At 51.7% G+C, this 18,987-nt stretch overlaps 1 protein-coding gene across 1 annotated transcript; it reads right to left on the bottom strand.

The window, feature by feature from the left end:
• Positions 1 to 3,115: 3,115 nt before the first annotated feature.
• On the bottom strand, positions 3,116 to 18,227 carry Sdr42e2 (short chain dehydrogenase/reductase family 42E, member 2). Its single transcript, XM_026392161.1, has 12 exons — positions 18,179 to 18,227; positions 17,706 to 17,896; positions 17,123 to 17,218; positions 15,167 to 15,224; positions 14,442 to 14,560; positions 13,744 to 13,819; positions 10,965 to 11,047; positions 9,412 to 9,549; positions 8,919 to 8,984; positions 7,634 to 7,697; positions 6,250 to 6,323; positions 3,116 to 3,370 (listed from the first exon to the last, which is right to left on the bottom strand). The coding sequence occupies exons 1-12, from the start codon at positions 18,225 to 18,227 to the stop codon at positions 3,116 to 3,118; spliced, it is 1,269 nt and encodes a 422-aa protein (XP_026247946.1).
• Between the last annotated feature and the right edge of the window lie 760 nt (positions 18,228 to 18,987).

Below are 18,987 nucleotides of genomic sequence, written 5' to 3'. Positions count from 1 at the left end.
GATGTTCCATTCTGATTGGTGATGCTGTTTCTTCATTCATGTTTCCCTTAGTGCCTTCAAATAAGCCAGGACTTCCTCCCACTCAGAATCTCATGGAGGCTGATTATCTGGGGGAGTCTCTAAATACTTTTTTTTAATTAAAAAATTTTTTAGTTGTAATTGGACACAATACCTTTATTTAGTTTTTAAATGTGGTGCAGAGGACCAAACCCTGCACCTTGCACATGTAGGCGAGCGCTCTACCGTTGAGCCACAACCCCAGCTCTTCTAAATACTTTTCAAGCTGTCTGTTGGGTGGAGGTGTCAAATTCCTTTAGGAAGCTTTCTTGGCATAGGAACCTATGTTGCCCTCCAGCTCAGAGGCTCAGAGAAGCAATGGCTTGGAGAAATGTAGAAAATAAAGAAATTGATCCTTGGCTTTGGGGTTTCAAAGGGTGAGGTCAGGCAGTACAAAAAAGATCTAGAAGATAATATGAACAGTGTCAGTCTGTTTCTTCTACTGAGAACAGATTACTCAGGCTAGGTGCGGTGGTGCAGCCTGTAATCTCAGTGGCTAGGGAGGCTGAGTCAGGAGGATCACAAATTCAAAGCATAACCTCAGAAAAAGTGAGGCACTAAGCAACTAAGTGAGACCCTGTCTCTAAATAAAATACAAAATAGGCCTGGGGAAGTGGCTCAATGGTTGAATATCCATGAGTCCAATTCCTGGTACCAAAACAAACAAACAAACAAAAAACAGAACTCAAGATTGGTAGAGAACGGAGGCAGAGAAAAGAAGGAGGTGAGTTTAGATGCCAATGTGTTACTAAGAAGAAAGAGAGCCCAAGGACTGCCAGCCTCAAAAGCCTGAGGATTGTTGATACGAGAGAAAGAGGTAGATTCCAGACCTGGCATGGTCAGGGTAGGGGGGAGTCCCCTCCACCCTGGGTGCGATGGTATACGAGTTCCCCCGACACCCAGGTTAGAGGGACCTCTTCCCTAGAGAAGGGAGTCCCCTCTATCCTGTGTGCGGTGGGCGCTCTCCCCCGACAACCAGGTTGGAGGGGACCTCCCCATAGAAGGGTGCGACAACCAGGTTAGAGGGAATCTCCCCCACTAGAGTGCGGAGTCCCCTCTACCCTGGATGTCAGTGCGAACTCTCCCTGACACCCGAGTTAGAGGGACCTCCTCCCTAGAGGAGGAGTCCCCTCTACCCTGGCTGTGGTGGTATACTAGCTACCCCTGCTCCAGAACCCAGGTTAGAGGGACCTCCCCCCAGCCCTGAGGAGGGAGTCCCTTCTACCCCACTGCGGTGGTTTCTGAACTCCCTGCATCCCAGACACTCAGGTTATAGGGACCTCCCTCCTCGAGCGGGGAGTCCTTTCTACCCTGGCTGTGGTGGTATAAGAGCTCCCCCTGACACCCCGTTAGAGGGATCTCCCTCCTAGAGGGCGGAGTCCCTCTCCTCTGTGTGTAGATGGGGGCTCCCCCTGACATCCAGGTTACAGGGACCCCCCCCTAGAGGAGAGCTGTAGAGAAGTGACCCCCACCCCATCTTGCTCTTTGACATTAAATCCAGCCCCATATTCCTCATCTAAAATGTCACAATATTAAACTATATTATAAGGGTGGCCATGATAATTAAATAAGATCATATAGATGAAAATCCTTGCAAGCTGTCAAGCATTAAACAGTCAAAAAGGATCATTATTGATCTTTAAAACATTATATACACACATGCAATGCCACCTAGAAGACCAGCATGCTTTTTTAAGCTCCTTCACACACTGTCTTCCTTGTTCATCAGAGTCACATTCTGAGATGATGGGTGACTGCCATAGTTGGTATGACTGCTCTAGTTGATTAGCACATTCCTTCCCTTCCACCACAGGCTCATGATGGCTTTCTCTTCTGCCTCGACCCGTGGTGTTTGCTCACTCAATTCCACGTCTGCACATTATGATATACATATATACATGGATCTATTTACACACTCAAATCTTGGTATCCACAGTTGGTATCAACATGATAAGAGGTGCGATTTCTATGGGGAGCAGCGTTGGATTAGTAAATTCTGTGGTCTTAACCTTTAAAGATGACAGTGATCCATCACCACTACCCCTCATTAACAAATAGGAACAATACTAAGTCGTAAAATATGACCAATTAAACTCTGCTTTCCCCATTATAACTATATTGGTACTTTTTGGAGACATCCAAAACTTGACAAAGTTTCTTTTATCCTGTCCGATCTGGAATTGAAACTTGTGTTTACCTTGCTGAATCATCTCCAGAAGCATAAACCGGGAACCCCCAGAAGCCAAGTTGGGCTGGGCAGAAAGAAGCCTGCCTGGGTCTCTGTCCCTCCAAGCTCCAGCTCGTTTGTGTGAATGGGAGAACCCACGACTTTTGAATGGGGGGGATCAAACGCAACGTTACTAAAATGGATTTAACCCAAGATTCGGAAACGATATCTTATGAAGATGCCCAAAGAAGCCGGAGAGGGGTGGACGATCCGCTAACCCAGGAAATGGCTGCAGGAAACGCAAACTCCACAGACGCCACCCAGGGGTACTGGTCCACAGACCCCTGTCCGGGAGGCGGGGCTGGAAAGGGGGTGGAGCCAGGGGAGTGGGCGGGGTCAGGGCCGCATTACAACAGGGAAGGAATGGACGCAGGAGGAAGGAGCCAATCCAGTCTCAGAAGGAGAAACCAAAGGATGGGCTCAAACGAAGGGGTGAGGCCAGAAACTGGGCAGAGCCAGAGCAGGGAAGTGTCCAGGGGGCGGGCCGGGACTGGGCAGGCGTGGGAAGGCCGGGAAGGCCTGGAAGACCGAGCAGGCTGAGGCTGGGACTCTCAGAGACTGGGCCAGGCCGGGGGGAGGAGCTAGAGGCGGGGCCAGGGCGCAGAGGGCGGGTCAAGGGCGTGGCTAGGGCGCGAGCGGCCGAGCGGGGGCGTGCCCAAACACGGAGGGCGGGGCGAGTACAACCCGGAAGGCTGATGGGGGCGTGGCTAGGCCCAAGGGGCGGGGTCAGAACGCAGAGGCCGGTCCAAATCCGGAGGGCCAGGAGGGGAGGGTACTAGCACCGAGAACCGGGCAGACAGAACTGAGCAGGCGCTCCAGAGTGGCGAGCGGTCAGAGGCGCCTCCCCGCCGCCTGCACGGGCTGCAGGCCTAGGAAATGCAGGGCGAGGCCCAGCAGGCCCAGGAGAAGCAGCAGCCCGAGCAGCAGCCGCAGGAGCGTCCGCGTTGTGGAGCCGCTGGGCTGCCGGGTGGTGGACTGCACGTACCGCTCCACCGCGTCGGCGAAGCTGAACTTGTCGGGAGAGTAGCCCAACTGAGCACGGGCCTTGGCGATCTGGAAGGTGTGCGTCACTGCCACGCTGAGCACCTGCGGGAGAGGCGAGACAGCCAAGGGCTAGTGGACAGGGCGAGCATCCTCGACCTTATTGTTTATGGAGAGGGAAAAGAGAACTTAGGCATTGCACCTCCATCACATAGAGATTTTAAAGGACCCGGCTGCTGCGTCTTGCTTCTGCAGTGTCCCAATGAGCAGGGATTCCTTTCTCTCTGATGCCTCCATTTTCTTAGAGGGCGCCACCTCCAGGATGCCTTTTCTGCATTTCTTCCTTGAGCCCAGCTGAATTGGCACCCTATTTAATTCCTGGTTCCTAAGAAGCAAATGTCCCACCTCTGCACTTCCCTTCCCGGCCTAGCACCGTGCTGAATCTCAGGAGATCCTTGATGCCTTCTTGGCAGAAGCAGAATGCCCTGCCTGTGGCCAGGAAAACTTCTCCAATGAGCTGGGGATATAGCTACAGTTGGTAGACTGCTTGCCTCCCATGCACAAGGCCCTGGGTTTGATCCCCAGCACCGCCCCCTACACACAATACTTCTTCAAGAAACTGTGGAGCAGGAGGCCTCAGTTGCAGGCTTCAATCCCTCCCAGCTAATTAGCTGTGTCTTCCTAAGACAGGAATTCAGTTATGCACAAGTGATCACTCTCTAAGGTCTGATCTGCATTTTTCCTGCCACTGGGGCCCACAGTCTTCAAGAGTAATAATGACAGGTATCATGAAACATACCATGTGCTTGCCCTGGCCCAAACCTTTATATGCCTTATTTTATTTACTCTTCTAAGATGGTATCATCTCCTCTGGGCATATTTGAAAATTGAAGATGAGAGGGCTTAAATGACTTGCCCAGGGTCACACAGGAGAGCTACATTCTATCTAGCCCATGTTCTTCCCTGCCATACTAGTTTGGAGATGCCCTCTCACCTGTCTCATTTCTTCCTCTCTTGTTTCTCAGCTGGACATTGGGGAAGGGTCCACCAGTTGCTTGATTCTCCCATGGCACTTGCAATAGTCTCTGGGGTCAAGCCCCTGGTCTTGGACACTTCCGTGGAACAGGGAGAGAGGCCAGCTCTTGTTCTTTTGGGCACCAGTTAGTTCAGGGATTTGGGGAGTGCAGATGTAAGCGTATTTTTAGCTGAGTTAATATTCCAAACATATTTATTGACTACCTATTATATAGAGATATAGCTGTGAACTAACACAGGCCCTGGCACACAATATTCTCAGAGATCAGGCTTAAAGGTGACCTCATTCCTGACTTCCTCAGAGCTGGCTTAGGTGTCCCTTTTGCATACTCGGCATTCCTCATCATTTCTCTGGATAGCTGTCATCACAGTGTGTGGAGCTGCCTGGTTTATAATAAGGATGTCTTCCTTTTTAGACTGTGACATCTCTGGGGGTAAGGACCATCTTCTTGCTTCCATTGCTGGCACACAGTAGGTGCTCAATAAATGATAAATGAAAAGCTGTAAATCAAACTGGAAAGCTGACTGGTATGTCACAGACTAGCCAGCAGAGGGTGCCTAAACCACAGCTGAAAAACTTCCCCAGCTAACTGAGATCTTCTGCTCCTGAGCTGAACAAGGAAATCTACCATTTAGACAGGAGGGAGTGGGGCCAAGTTTTTGCCTGACCACAATCCAGTAGCACCGTGGCAGCTCTTTTGCACTACCAGGTGTGGTTCCTGATGCACCTGGCAAGCTAGCTATTAAGCCTGGAGTTATTTAGGTCTGGGTTCGAATCCCAGCGATATTATTTGAGTGAGCATGGGCAGGTTATTTCACTATGTGTCTCATTTCCTCCTCTGCAAATGGACATAACAGAATCTACAACTGACCATAGCAGTGAAAATGAAATGTCATTAAGGGACTGGGCCTAGCATTCTCACCATCAACAATAGATGGTCACTATCATTCTCTCTGCTGGTCTGGAGGGTTCAAAGGAGAAATTATAGGTAGGTAACTCTCTCCTCTCAACTCTTGGGTCAGAAAGCTCTAGACCTGAAGTCCAGTCAATTCCAGTAGGGTGTGACCTTGGGCAAGCCACTAATTTCTCTATTGATGCTCAGTGTCTTATGAGTAGCGAACATAACCATTTGCCTTTCCTAATTTAGCAGGGCATCAGAGAGCATCAAAGGGGACGGTGGACTGAAGGGTTTTTTGCAAATAACCCCAAACACCAGCTGTTGTGCTACTGTTTGCAATCTGAATTAAAATAGCCTCTCTTTTAAGCTATATGTGCCAAGCAAATATAAAACTGTATCTTTGTTGGGTGCTGTGACACTCGCCTGTAATCCCAGAAATTCAGGGAGGTAGAAGTGGGAGGATCACAAGTTCTAGCTCAGCCTTGGCCACTTAGCAAGGCCCTATCTTAAAATAAATAAAAAGGGCTGGGGGTGTAGCTCAGTGGTAGAGTACCTTGGGTTCAATCTCTAGTAGCACAAAACCAAACGACCTGCATCATCATTACTATAAGTATTCTGTACACAGTAGGTCTATACTTATTATCCAGTAAGCATGAACTGAGGCTGGGCCCACCAGGTCTTTTGTGTGTGTGTGCATGTGGATGTGTGCCTGTGCACATGTATTGAGAGCTGATGATGGGGTTGGTGGTGTTCAAAAGCCTGAATGTCACGGAGCTTGCTTTTGGGCTCCTCCAGTCTGTCTGGAAAGCTAAGTTGCGTATGAGTGAAATAAGGCATGCAGGACTGGCTTGCACCAGGAGGGCACAACCAAAGCTGTGACTGGGATGATTATACAGGTCCTGGACCAAACCTGAGACTAAACAGAAGGTTCTGAGACCTTAGCCAAGTATCCAGCTGTGCTGTCCAGGATGAGGCGGCAGTGAGGATGTGTGGGGGTGAGGGGAAGAGGAGGTTCAAGGGCCATAGCTTCCCTGTTAGCAGCCCACTTACCTCACTGCGAGTGAGCAGAGGGGGGACACTGCAGATGGGCCGAAGGATCAGGTGCAGGAACTCCATCACGGTGGCTGTGGGGAGAGGGGCCAGGGACAAGGGCCTCCATCAGTGCAAACTTCAGGAGGCCCTCAGAGACCTATCAATGGGGGAAATTTTTTGCTTTGCTCAGGGTCCCTTTTGCAAAAGTCATTGGATTCCTTTCAATTAGCAGCACATGCTGGGGTACCTTCGTAGCTGGGGGCCAAGTCACAAATAAACCTGCTATGGCAGTAATATTAAGGACAGAGGTTTGGGGCTGGGGCGCAGTGGTAGAGCGCTCACCTCGCACAGGTGGGCATCACTTATAAATAAATAAATAAATAAATAAATAAATAAATAAATATATTGTGTCCGTCTACAACTTAAAAAAAAATTTGGAAAAAGAGGTTTTAGGTAAATGTGAGCCGACTTGAAGTCCTCTCTAGAATTGCTCTCCTATTCTCTTGAGAGCAGTGCAGTGGGCCACTTTAAGAAGTACTGCTATGGGCTGGGGATGTGGCTCTGGGTTGAGCATCCCTGGGTTCAATCCCTGGCACAAACACAAAAAAAGATATACTGCCATTTCCCTCCCACCTGCTTCCCGCTGATCCTGACATCACTGGTCTAAGGTTTGCCTAGAGTATTTTTCTGTTCAGAGTCCCAGGGGGGCGGTCAGCAGTGTCAATCACTGTGGCAACACTGCACATGAGAAGTCACCCTGTGCGTGGGTGTGCCCAGGAGGGCGCGTTTGCAAATGTGGTTCGTTTAAAATATAGCAGATTCCACCAAAGGTGGGTCAGGAACACAGCCATTTGTGACTTGAGGGCTACCTGTCCCCTTGGGCTGATCACTCCGTGCCCGATGTCTGCTCTACATTCCAGATGGAAAGAGGCCAGCAAAGGGCACAGAAGCCAGAACACTGTGGAGAGGGGCATGGGAGCAGGGGCTGACCTTCAGGATAAGCAGGAGAATCTAGGGTCAAAAGGAAGTTCCATGTGTCCCAAAGCAACCCCAACTTCAAGGTGACCTTGGGGAGAGGGCAACTCCAGGGCTCCCTCTCCCCTTGTCTGGCGTGTCTCCCCAGCATGGGCTGTAGGGAGCCAGCCGTGCCTAGGCCTTGTAAGTGGGTTAGGGTGTAAACAGGCCCAGGCCCATGATAAGGGAAGTGAGGTGCCTATGGGGCCCACATGTTCAAGGGCAGGGTAGGGCTTGGCTCACCTGCTCGGCCTCTTTAAGTTTTGGGCCCTTGATACCTCCACACCATACTCCTTTATCTTAGTCCTGGTCCTGAATTTCAAATAAGGTAAAGCACTCGCACGTGCACCTGGCCCATGGAGGCCTTCATACACTTTCCTCTCCTTACCTGCCAGGTAAACCCAGGAAGTAGGCAACTGGATCCATGGCTGGTGGTACCCCAGCTTCTCAAACTGCAAGGGAACATGGCCTGAGATGAGATAGGTTGTCCACCTGCTCCTCCTACCCTGGGGCCCACAGAAGACCCCACCAACCCACAGCCAGCCCCATGCCTGCACCAGTCTTGAAATGAAATCTCTCCTTGGTCTGGGTGACTCATGGCATGAGTTGAATGCATGGGATGAGTTTGAACCTGGGCTCATTCACATTATTTAATTATTATTTACATCTGCCCACGCCTGAAGACACTCCCAGGTACTGAAGTAAAATCGATTTTTCTAGAATCGATTTATCTGTTAAAGTGGGTGGTGGTGGGGGGGGGAAGACCCAGCAAATGTGTGGAAGATGGCAGGACAGTTCTGAAGGATCTACTAAAATCTAATGAAATCTCCAGGACAGCCATCCTGGCTGGCCATGGATGAATTGTGTAACAACTCTCCAAGTCAGAGAGACCAAAACAAGGCGAGCGGGATGCAGAGAAATTGGAGCCCTCTTATGCTGTTGGAGAAATGGAAAATAATGTGGCCCCTTTGGAAACCCATCTGGCAGTTCCTCTACAAAAGGCTAAACATGTTTCCATATAACCTGGCAGATCCATTCCTAGGTATGTATGAAAACATAACAAAAATGCATACAAATGTTCTTTGTTCTATTCATAACAGCTCAAAAGTGGAGGAACCCAAATCTCTATCAACTGATGAAGGGCCAAAACAGCATGCGGTCTAGCCACAGATGCAGTATTTTGGCAATAAAATGGAATGAGCTAGGCCCAGTGGCACACGTCTGTAATCACAGAAGCTGGAAGATCACAAGTTCAAGGCCAGCTTCAGCAACTTAGTGAGGCCCTAAGCAATTTAGTGAGACCCTGTCTCTAAATAAAATATTAAAAAGGGCTGTGGCTGTGGCTCAGCAGCAGAGCACTTGCCTAGCCTGTGCAAGGCCCCTGCTTTTGTTTCATCCCCAGCACCACAAAATATAAAACTCCACAGGGCTCGAAGCCATCGTGAATCAGGAGGCAAGTCAGGAAGGAGCTGTGACAAGCTGGGTAAATACATGGCCTTACCCAGGGGCGGCCACAGCTCAGCTGCAGCCAGTTCCCATCTGGCGCAGGGGACCGTGTTGCCAGAGCTGGTTTGTAATATGAAATCTGATTTTTTGGAAGCAGGAGAGTTGACAGGGAGAGACGACAGGATTGCAGGTACCTACTCCAGGATCGGGTGGTGCTTGGTACCTACCAGGGGTGCCATCCACTCAAAGAGGTTGACGCTTTCCCCGTCATTGATGTAGTAGGCCTGCCCGCTCTGAGGGGGACACAGGGAGGGGGACAGTCAGGCATCTGCCTATCTGCTGACCCCACCCTTTCCAATGGCTCTCAGCAGCTGCTCTAATCCCCTCATTATCTTGAGCAGCCCCCCAGGCCCAGGGACAGACCTGAGCCACTGCCTGTGAATTCTGGGGCCACCATACTATGGGATCCCAATGCAGTCACCTAACCTCTCTGTACCTTACTTTACCTGAGAAACAGGGAGAAACTAATGAAGTCTCCCTCTTGGGCTGCTGTGAAGACCCAATGTGACACTATTTGCAAAATGCTATGCCTTGGGTGGCTGTCATTTTGGAATCAACGCCAGCCTCACAGGATCTTTGTGAAGAGGTAATAATGCCCTCTGAGGACCCAGCAACCCTGGGGAACCCCTGCCTGCAGCCTGTGGGACATCAGAGACTCACGGCCACGTAGCCCTTGGCCGCCGTGAGGGCCTCTGCTGCCAGCATGTGAGCCTGCACCAGATTGCGGACGTGGACCCAGTTCATCCGTGTCCTGCGGTCCCCAAATCGGAACATCAACAGCCTCCTCTTGATGTGGCCCTGGCACAGGGTGAGGGGGCAGTAAACACAGGGACTCAGTCTGGGGTGGCTTTACATTCCCTCTGATGCCTACCCACGGTCCCAACTGTCTGGCTTCAGGCCAAGCCCTTTGCACCGCCAACGCCACTCAGCTGGGGACATGCCGCCCTGGCACCACCTTTGATGTCCCCGCCTTCTGTCACACCACACCTCTGACCCATTGGCAAGTCCAGGTGGCCCTGCTCTTAGGATTTACCCAGATTCCGGCCATTTGTGACCCTGACTGCTGCCCTCATCTCCCACCTGGACACTGACCACAGCTTCCTGACCCTCAGCTGATCCCACACAGTGGGGGGCCCATTTATTCCCCAGGCAGACCATGTCTCTCCTGGCTGGAATCACCCTGGGTGTCCAGCTTGTCACTGAAAGCTGGTGTCCTGACAGATGGCCAAGAAGCCCTTCCTGGTCAGGCCCCGGCGACTTTGCCTCCTACCGATGACTGTGGCTTATCATCCGCCTCCTGTGCGAGAACAGAAGCCCACAGCGCGGGAGTCCTCTGCTTTGTTCACTGATCTGTCTCAAAATCTAGAGCCTCCCGAGCACATAGTAGGAATTCAATAAATATTTGTTGAATGAATAACTGAAGGGAGGCGGGAAGGAGTCACTGGGGTTGACCTGACATCCCCCAAGAACCTGGTCAACTTAAGAAACAGAAAACAGACCTAAGGCCCCCGCGGAGGCATGTTCTAAAACCGCAGACTGCAGTGTCACCTCTGGTGGCCCCCGTTTCCCCCAGGGCCTTCCACTCCCAGATGAGACTCACCACAGGAACCTCTTGGTGCTTCCCACGTTGGCCAGGACCTTTCTCCTCTCTCAGTGTGTGTCTGAGCTGCCTCCTCTACCTGGTCTACCTTCTCCCTGCCACCCCACTCCTCCCATTAATCCCTCCAGGAAGCCCTCCAGGACCCCTCGCCAGGCTCCTCTTTTCGTGTCCCTGTGCCCAGCGCTCACCAGGCTGAGGCTGTAAACATGGTATGTGTCGCTCTAACCAGGCTGTGAGCTATGGGAGGACAGGACCTTGTGGCTCTATGCCCTGTACCTAGCCTTTTCCAGAGAAGGTTTTCTGTAGCCTGACCCTTGCTTGCTAGTGTGAGAGGACCCACCCAGCCCTCGGGGACCCATGTGTGAGCGGGGGCAACAGGCTCCCCTCTGTCTTCCCAACCCACGCCTCGGCCTGTCTGGCATACGTGACGGCTCTGCTCCTGGTAAGGCTGAGGGGCCCATGAACTGCTGGGGTCATGGGCATCTGAGGGTCCTAGGCTCCGGACCCTCTACCTTCAGCTCAATATGGTGACCACAGACAGGGAGGCCCCGTCATTGTTGCTCATCAACCTGGCTCCCTCTGCCTGGGGTCCTGGAAGTCTGGGGTGACATACCGCCACTCGGGGTAGGTGCCTCTGCTCTTCAGGGCCGTAGATCCCTGGGGGCCGCAGCACACAGGTCCGAAGAATACCCCCTCCTAGGACACAGGGGTGGGTGGTCAGGAGACTGGGGAGGAGCATCCCATCAGGCAAGGGAAGCACCGTGCTGTCTACACCTCCTGGGCCTTCTCTGGTGTAGACCACCCTCTACCACTGGCAGCCCACCCTCCTGTGGGGAGACTCTCTCTGCAAGGTCTTGGGGGCTAGCCATTTAGATGGTAGCCATGGGACTCTTTCACCTAAAAAGCAACACTGAGCATCATTGTTACCAAGACCCAAATCCTAGAAGGCCCACCCTAAAGAGACTGGTCATCAGTTCCTGCCACCCAGGTCCTTGAACTGCCCCAACTCTGTCCTTTCCGAGACCTTTTGGCCATTTTTCTGGAAATCTATTTTCTAGAAGCTTTGCCACATTCTTCCAACCTAAGTTCCCTTTCTCCACACGTGAGCCAGGGCTGGTGTCTCTGCATCAACTCAACACCTGACTGCCACATCCCCCAACGTCCTCACTTGACCCTGAGGCCCAGAATGGCAGGTGAAATGGTGGCTCCCCCCAAAAAAGACATCCATATTCCAGAACCTGCAGATGTGACCCTATGTGGAAAGAAGGTCTTTGTAGTTGTAATCTGGATCTTTAGATCATCCTGTATTATGTAGCTGGGCCCTAAATTCAATGACAAAAGTCCTTATAAGAGATCCTCAGAGGGGCTGGGGTTGTGGCTCAGTGGTAGAGCGCTTGCCTTGCATACACAAGGCCCTGGGTTTGATCCTCAGTACCACATAAAGAGAGAGAGAGAGAGAGAGAGAGAGAGAGAGAGAGAGAGAGAGAGAGATGCCCAGAGAAGAGGAAGCAGGTAAAGACAAAGGCAGAGCTGGAGTTGGATTTTTTTCCCCCTTTTTTAAAAAATGTTTTGTGAGGTTTATTCAAAGTTATTGTTGTAACTAAAATTTCCTTTTTGATACTAGCCATTGAATCCAGGGGTGCTTTACCACTAACCTATAACCCAGCCCTTTTAATTTCTTTTATTTATTTTTTTTGAGAAAGGTTCTCACTAAGTTGCCTTGGGCCTCACTAAGGTGCTGAGGCTGGCCTTGAACTTGCGATCCTCCTGTCTCAGGCTCCTGAGTTGCTGGAATTACAGGTGTGTGCCACCATGTCCAACCTGGGCAGGAATTCAGCAGCCACAAACCACGGAATGCCCAGGACCACCAGAAACGGGAGGAGACATGGAAGGATTCTCCCCTAGAGCCTTCAGAGGGAGGTGGCCCAGCTCACACCTTGATTTCAAGATCTTGGCCTCCAGATGACTCCAGAAGAAATTTCTGTTGTTTTAAGACTCCAAATTTGTGGTAGCCATAGGACACTCACATGCCCAGAGACAGGAGGACACAACTTCATTGATGCTGAGCTGGGATCTAGATCTCAGACTCAGCATCAATGTCAATGTCACAGGGTCCTCTGTGCCAATTTAGAGGGACAGTCCCAGCGACCAGCTTGGGTAGTAGGAAGTGGAAATCATCTGGGGTGAATATGGCTGGACTCCTGGAAGGCAGGTGTCAGGTGAGCTGCCCTGTAAACAACCTGCAGCTAAGTTTAAACTCGGGGCATGGTGGAGGGAGGTCAGGTTGCATCTGACAGTGGCCAGTGGGGCACTGGGCAACCACGTCACAGAGGGGCCGGGCCCAGGGTATCCATGACTCTCCTGACCATGGAAAGCTGTGGATGCATATAAATTATTCTCAGCCGGAGGATTAGGTGTCTGGCATGCAGGCTGTGGTTGGAGTGGGGAGGCCCCAGGTAGAGAAGAGAATTCAACCACAAGGGGTTAGACCACTGGATGTTCCCACTGGGATCAGAGGTGGACGCCTGGCTGGCCCAGGGTATCAGGGGCTGGGGAACATTTTAGAAAAACATGCCTGGGCTTTAGAGACCTGCTCTTCTGTGCCTCATGTGCAGTACAGTGGTTAAACCCCAGGCTCTGGCAGAGACTCCCCTGGGGTTCAAATTCCACCTCAACAACTTCACAATGGAGTGACCTTGAGTGAAGCCAGTTATTCGGTCTCGGTTTTCTCACCTCTAAACTAGAACTAATGATTTCAAATATCCCTTGCTCTCTACACCGGCTTGGCTCCCAAGTTTAGATGATTTTGATCATAAAGGGAAACCAAGCTATCTGATTCTCTTCTGTTTCTGAATTTCAGAAAGCTTTAAGAGCTTTTTGCATATAAGATTAGCATGCAACAGAGGACCTGGTGTGTAGTAAGCACTCAATAAATGTGGACTGTTCACATTCTGTTATTATTTCTCTATAACCAGAAGAGAGAATGCAGTGAGGTAGCAGAGGCAGATTTTTCTGGAAAGCTATTGAAGGTTAGACTTTCAGGTTCTTCGTTTGTACCACCCTTCCACAGGGCTCAGCTCATTCTCTATTTAATTGGTTGTACCCTTTTATCTAAAGAGGATCCCCACGCCTGGATCCACTCCTGTGAGACAAGAAAGAGACTTCAACCTTGGGTGAGCCCCAGCCTCTTCCCCACCAGATGGGCAGAGGCTGGACCAGACTCTTTTGAGACTGCCTTGCTGCAGGTGAAACATAGCAGGTGCTCAGGATGCTCTGAATGATGAAAAGCTGAAACCTTGGGGACTGTCCCTTGGAAGGAAGGCAGGTCCAGACACGTGTCAGCTAGAAGCCACAATCACATGGGCATTTCAGAGAAGGCCCCTGGTGCTCACCTGGGAGAGGAGTCCCGTTGGCCATGAGGGTCAACTGGTCGGCGATGGCTTTGGTTCGGGAGTAGTGGTCTATGTGCTGCCGGGGGACAAGGAGAACACAGCCACAAGATGGGGGTCAGCAACGCTACTGGCAATGCCCGGCCAGCCTGGCCCAGCCCAAGGCTACACCTTGCCTTTCAAATGGGAAGGTGTGCATCTGGGAGATGGCCAACCCTGAGCCCCACTGCCTCTCTCTCCCTCTGGGTGGGAGGACAGGGCATCTCCTTCCAGAGTCACAGGAACAGAGGTGCACTGGATGCAAGGTAGTAAGACAACCAGGGCACCTCGACTCAGGGAGGCTCCTGCCAGCTCCCTATGTCTGCCCTGTGCCACTCACTGGTGCTGGTCACTCATTGGAGGAGTTACTTATGTTATCCTTTAGTGTCCCGTGATGTTTTCACACCCATTATCTCATTTCCTGCCTTCCATGACCCCCTGGTAATCATTTGTCAGATGAAGAAACAGAGGTTCAGAGTGGTGAAGCCACTTGCTCAGGGTCACACAGGTCGAAAGGAGCTGGGGGCTCAAAGCCAGAGGACTTTCACAACCCCTTCAACTTGACAAACTAAAATCGGATCAGACCTGTGCCCCCCAGTTTGGGGTATCCCTTCCTGCTGGGCCTCACCCTGGTCCCACCCTCCCCTTCTGGAGGTCAGTACCTGGTCCAGGGGGAAGTATGGCACCGAGTCCTCATGGCCCTGCTCTATGGGTTTCCCGCCGAATGCCACGTTGACGGTGCTGGTGTAGATGAGCCTCGGAACCCTCCGGCGGACACAGACTGCAGTGATTGACACGTGCGCACCCAGGGCTGAGTGTGAGCACACCCACAGGCAAATCCAATCCTCTGGTCTCTTCCCCCGTCTTCAACACACACCCCGACCCCCAGACCCTCCCATAATCCAGAGCAGCTCAGGAGGGAAGGTCTCCCCCAACTTGGGGTGGGTTGAAGCCTGGCTCCATGGGCCCCTTGGGGGCCAGGCCCACTTCCTTCCAGGGTGGCTTTGGCCCCTGAGCCACCCTGCCAGGGACAGGACAGATGAAAGTCTCACTCAGCGGGGACAGAGAAAAAAAAGACATTCCAGAACGAGAGAGAAAGTCAAGGTGCAGGACAGGCCCCAAGGGCTCAGGGGTGGGTCTTCCATTAGGGGATTCAGCGACTGGTCTCACGGCCCTCCCCCGCCCCCACGTTCCCTGCCACACTGACAATCCCCATGCAGGTCCCCGAAAGGTCTGCACACAGGAAGGACGTGCTGCCCACAGGCCCTCGCTGGGCAGGCAGGGCCAGGCCGGGAGGGTCATGCCTCTGTCCCCCGACCCTGTCCCCCACAGCTGGGCCTGTGGCAGGGATGGAAGAGAAGGAGAGCACAGTGGGCACACAGCCTACCATCAATCACTAGTTTGGTGCCTCCGACATTTATAGATTCAATCTGTTCTTTTTGCAGCTAAAAGACAAGACAGGGGTGGGAAGTCATGGTACTGTCCCCTGTCTTGTCCCTGAGGCCAGAGGCTGCCCTTAGGGTCAAGCAGGGGAGAGGGGCAGCAGAAAGTCTGGTGGGCACCCCACCACTGTGGGCAGGGGTCCTGGGAGGCCCATGGGGGTGTGGGTGCCCAGATCTGCACCACCTCCCCATGGCCAGGGGGAGGTTCTGTCCCCATTCGGCCCTCAGCTCTCTCATCTGTAAAGTGAGGGTTGACCCTTTAGTGGTCACTGGGATTAAGTAAGACCCTTGGCAGGGGGTGGTGGCTGGCACAGGGCTGGCCACAGAAGAGTGACCCAAAATATGCTGGATTCTTTTTGTGCTTCCAAAGTCTCAGTTTCCTCCTCTGTAAAATGACATAGGAATACTGTCCATCGTAGTTACACTGGGGTGGAAACACCCAGAACAAACTCTGCATAGCAGCTCCCTAGGCCCCAGGGACAGGGCAAGAGCTCTACAATCCTCAATCTCGTTTAATCCTGATAAAACCATCAAGGGGTGGGTTCCAGATTTATTTCAAGACTATTTTTCTTCTTGACTGGGCACGGTGGTGTACTCCTGTAATCCCAGTGATGCAGGAGGCTGAGGCAGGAGGATCGCAAGTTCAAAGCCAGCCCCAGCAACAGTGAGGCACTAAAGCAACTCAGTTTGAGACCCTGTCTCTCAATAAAATACAAAATGGGGCTGGGGATGGGGCTCAGTGGCCAAGTGCCCTTGAGTTCAATCCCCAGTCCCCTCAGTCCCCTCAAAAAATTCAAATAATGCTGGGGGTGTGGCTCAGTGGAATTGCCTATTATGTGTGAGGCTCTGAGTTCCATCCCAGCTCTTAAAAAAAAAAAAAAAAAAGCAACAAAGATACTTCAAGCAGTATAATGAAGAGGAAGTTACCTCCCATTCCTGATTCCAAGTCTTCCTTTTCCCTCTCCAGAGGTAACTGTTATTAATAATTTTGTGTATGTTTACAATCTTTGTTTAAATATCAGCATATATGCCTGCGCCTTTAAATAAACATTTATCCTAGCATTTTTTTTTAAAGCCAACAAGATATCAAACACTGTTTTACACCTTGGAGATTGTTCTGTTATGAACACATTCTGAATCACCTCATTTTTTTTCTAATGGCTGTGTGGAATTTCACTGTGTGGATTCAAAACAGTTTATTTATTTATTTATATAAATATTTTTTAAAAAATATTTCACAGGCTGGGGATGTGGCTCAAGCAGTAGCGTGCTCGCCTGGCATTGGTGAGGCGTTGGGTTTGATCTTCAGCACCACATACGAATAAGATAAAAATGTTGTGTGTCCACCGAAAAATAAAAAATAAATATTTAAAAAAAATTTCTTAATTGTCAATGGACCTTTATTTTATTTATTTAAATGTGGTGCTGAGAATCAAAGCCAGTGCCTCACATGTGCTAGGCAAGTGCTCTACCACTACACTACAACCGCAGCCCGAAGACTGTTTATTGAAATAGTCCCCAACAGATGGGCTATCTCCAGCGTTTTGTTATTAAAAGCAATGTCATCAATATACAAATAAGTATAATTTCTGATTAAAGGGTGTATGTATGTTTTGGTAGATACTGTCACATGGGTTCTAACATAAGTAGTAGTAATGTCCTCACTTTCCAGGTGAGCAAAGAAAGGCTCAGAGAGGTTAACTTCCTCCAGGTCACATAGCTAGAAAGTGGCAGAACTAGTATTCGGTATGGTGGATGTAGAATGCAGGTGGGGAATACCCAAATCCTTCCTGGAGGAGGTGACAGGCTACAGGCATACATGGGCACCAGTGGGTCTGGAGGGCAGAGCAAGATTGGAACCCCACTCTGTCTAACCCCAGGTATGAATGACAGGGCCTCACCCTCTCAGCACCAGACATTCCATAGGAGGCCACGTGGAAGACACAGTCCACCCCTTCCAAGGCACGGTGCAGGGCTTCCTCATCTCGGACATCAGCCTAAAACAGAGAAGAAGGAGTAGGGGTAGGAGGTTCAAGTCCAAGGACAACTGAAATAATAACTCTGCATATTTCCAGGTCCCAGAGCCCACCCCTGGCCCAGCCCCAGCCAAGCATCTTCAGGGTCAGGAAAGACTGTGGAGCAGGGTTTACTACCTGACTCCACAGTTCACCCTCTTGATCTCTGGTCCCCATTCATCAGGGTCCCAGGGGCTGCGCTGGGCATTTCTCACACACTATCTCATCGACCCCCTGAGACCCTTGTGAAATAGATATTATTATTGTCCCCTTTCTGTTGATGAGGACACCGAGGTTCAGGGATGTGGAGCCTTGTGACCACCGCTGCCCAGCTGGGAGGTAAGAGGTGGAGCAGGAGTTCAGACGGTCTGGCTCCAGGGCCTGGGACCTCAAACCCAACCCGGGTTTCACAACAGGCACCGTTCCCACCACCACCATCACAGGTCCCCCGAGAACCCCGTCCTTGCACCTGGATGAACTCAGTCCTTGGGGGCAGGTCCCACTGGGGTCTGCGTAGATCAAGCAGGATGACAGAAGTGCCACTCTTAGCCAGGCTGGAACCCAGGCTAAAGCCCAGGTAGCCTCCTCCTCCTGTCACCAGAACCTTCTGCCTGGGCGCCGGAGTGGGTTTGGACTGAGTCTTCGGCTGCGGTGCTGGTGCTGGGGTTGTTGACCCCCGTCGGGGCCCAGTCCCTGGTGACGGTGAAGTTCCTGGCCCAGGTCCTGACCCAGTTCCTGGGCCAGGTCTCAGAATAGCACCAGCTCCCGGCCCAGGCCCTGGAACCACACTGGGCCCTTGAGCAGCACCAGCTCTTGGCCCAGGCCCTAGAACCACACCAGGCCCTGGTCCAGGCCCTGCGACAGCACTGGGTCCTACGCCAGGCCCTGGACCTGAGACCCCTCCCCTGGCCTGGCAGACAGGGCAGGTCTTCTGGTCCTGGCCTGCAGCTTTGCAGGTCTCTGGGGAGGAGCCTGTGGGGTTGGGCTTCATCCTCTACGGAGCCATGCAGGCCCACAAGTGGTCCACCTGTGGAGAAGAACAGAAGACAGAACATTCTAGAACTGTCTCAAGACACACAGGTTATCAACAGACCCCTCAGGAGGGAGGAGAACTCCAGGTGGAAATCAGAGATCCTCAGGGTTCCTGGTGGACCTAGCTCTTTCAGAACCTCAGGAACTTCCAGAGGAGCTGCTCCCTCCCACAGAGAGAGCTGAAGGCAGCAAAGCCTCGGATTTTGTGGCCAGGGAAACCAAGGCCCAATGTCACACCACAGGACTGAGATTTGTGACAAACATTCCTGACTTCCTACCAGTACCTCAAAATCCCAGTTCCCATGTAGTACCAGGAGAAGACAGATCCAGCCATGACCAAGGGGGACCTCAGAAGACTGGGAGGTGAGTGCTTTCTGAATGGAGAGATGGGAAGGCTTCCTGGAGGAGGAAGAAAAAGAGGAGGAGGAGGAGGAGGAGGAGGAGGAGGAGGAGGAGGAGGAGGAAAAGGAGGAGGAGGAAGAGAAGGAGGAGGAGGTGGAGGAGGAGGAGGAGGAGGAGGAGGAGGAGGAGGAGGAGGAGGAGAATCCACATGGGATCCACAAGGACTTAGTGCCCTGGAAACATGTGCATGATTTCAAGTACTATATGGCCCCCTGCGCTGACACCTGCTGACTCTGGTTCTCCCAGACCTCCACAGTGCAGGTGGCTGACTGCACAGGGTCTCCAGAGCTCCCTGCAGTCTTCAGGGTCAGGTCTGA

The sequence above is a fragment of the Urocitellus parryii genome, chromosome 9 (assembly GCF_045843805.1).
Source record: "Urocitellus parryii isolate mUroPar1 chromosome 9, mUroPar1.hap1, whole genome shotgun sequence".
Taxonomy (NCBI): domain Eukaryota; kingdom Metazoa; phylum Chordata; class Mammalia; order Rodentia; family Sciuridae; genus Urocitellus; species Urocitellus parryii.
Note: the sequence above shows the minus strand (reverse complement) of the source record. Positions and strands in the feature narration are given on the sequence as shown.

Bases quoted from the DNA above. Each gene is read 5' to 3' on its own strand.
- Sdr42e2 (XM_026392161.1), bottom strand. From the start codon at position 18,227: ATGAAGCCCAACCCCACAGGCTCCTCCCCAGAGACCTGCAAAGCTGCA. The intron at 11,048-13,743 runs GTGAGCACCAGG...CCTGTGTCCTAG, and splicing joins CAACGGGACTCCTCTCCCAG to GAGGGGGTATTCTTCGGACC. The intron at 3,371-6,249 runs GTAAGTGGGCTG...CCTCTCCCGCAG, and splicing joins CTCTGCTCACTCGCAGTGAG to GTGCTCAGCGTGGCAGTGAC.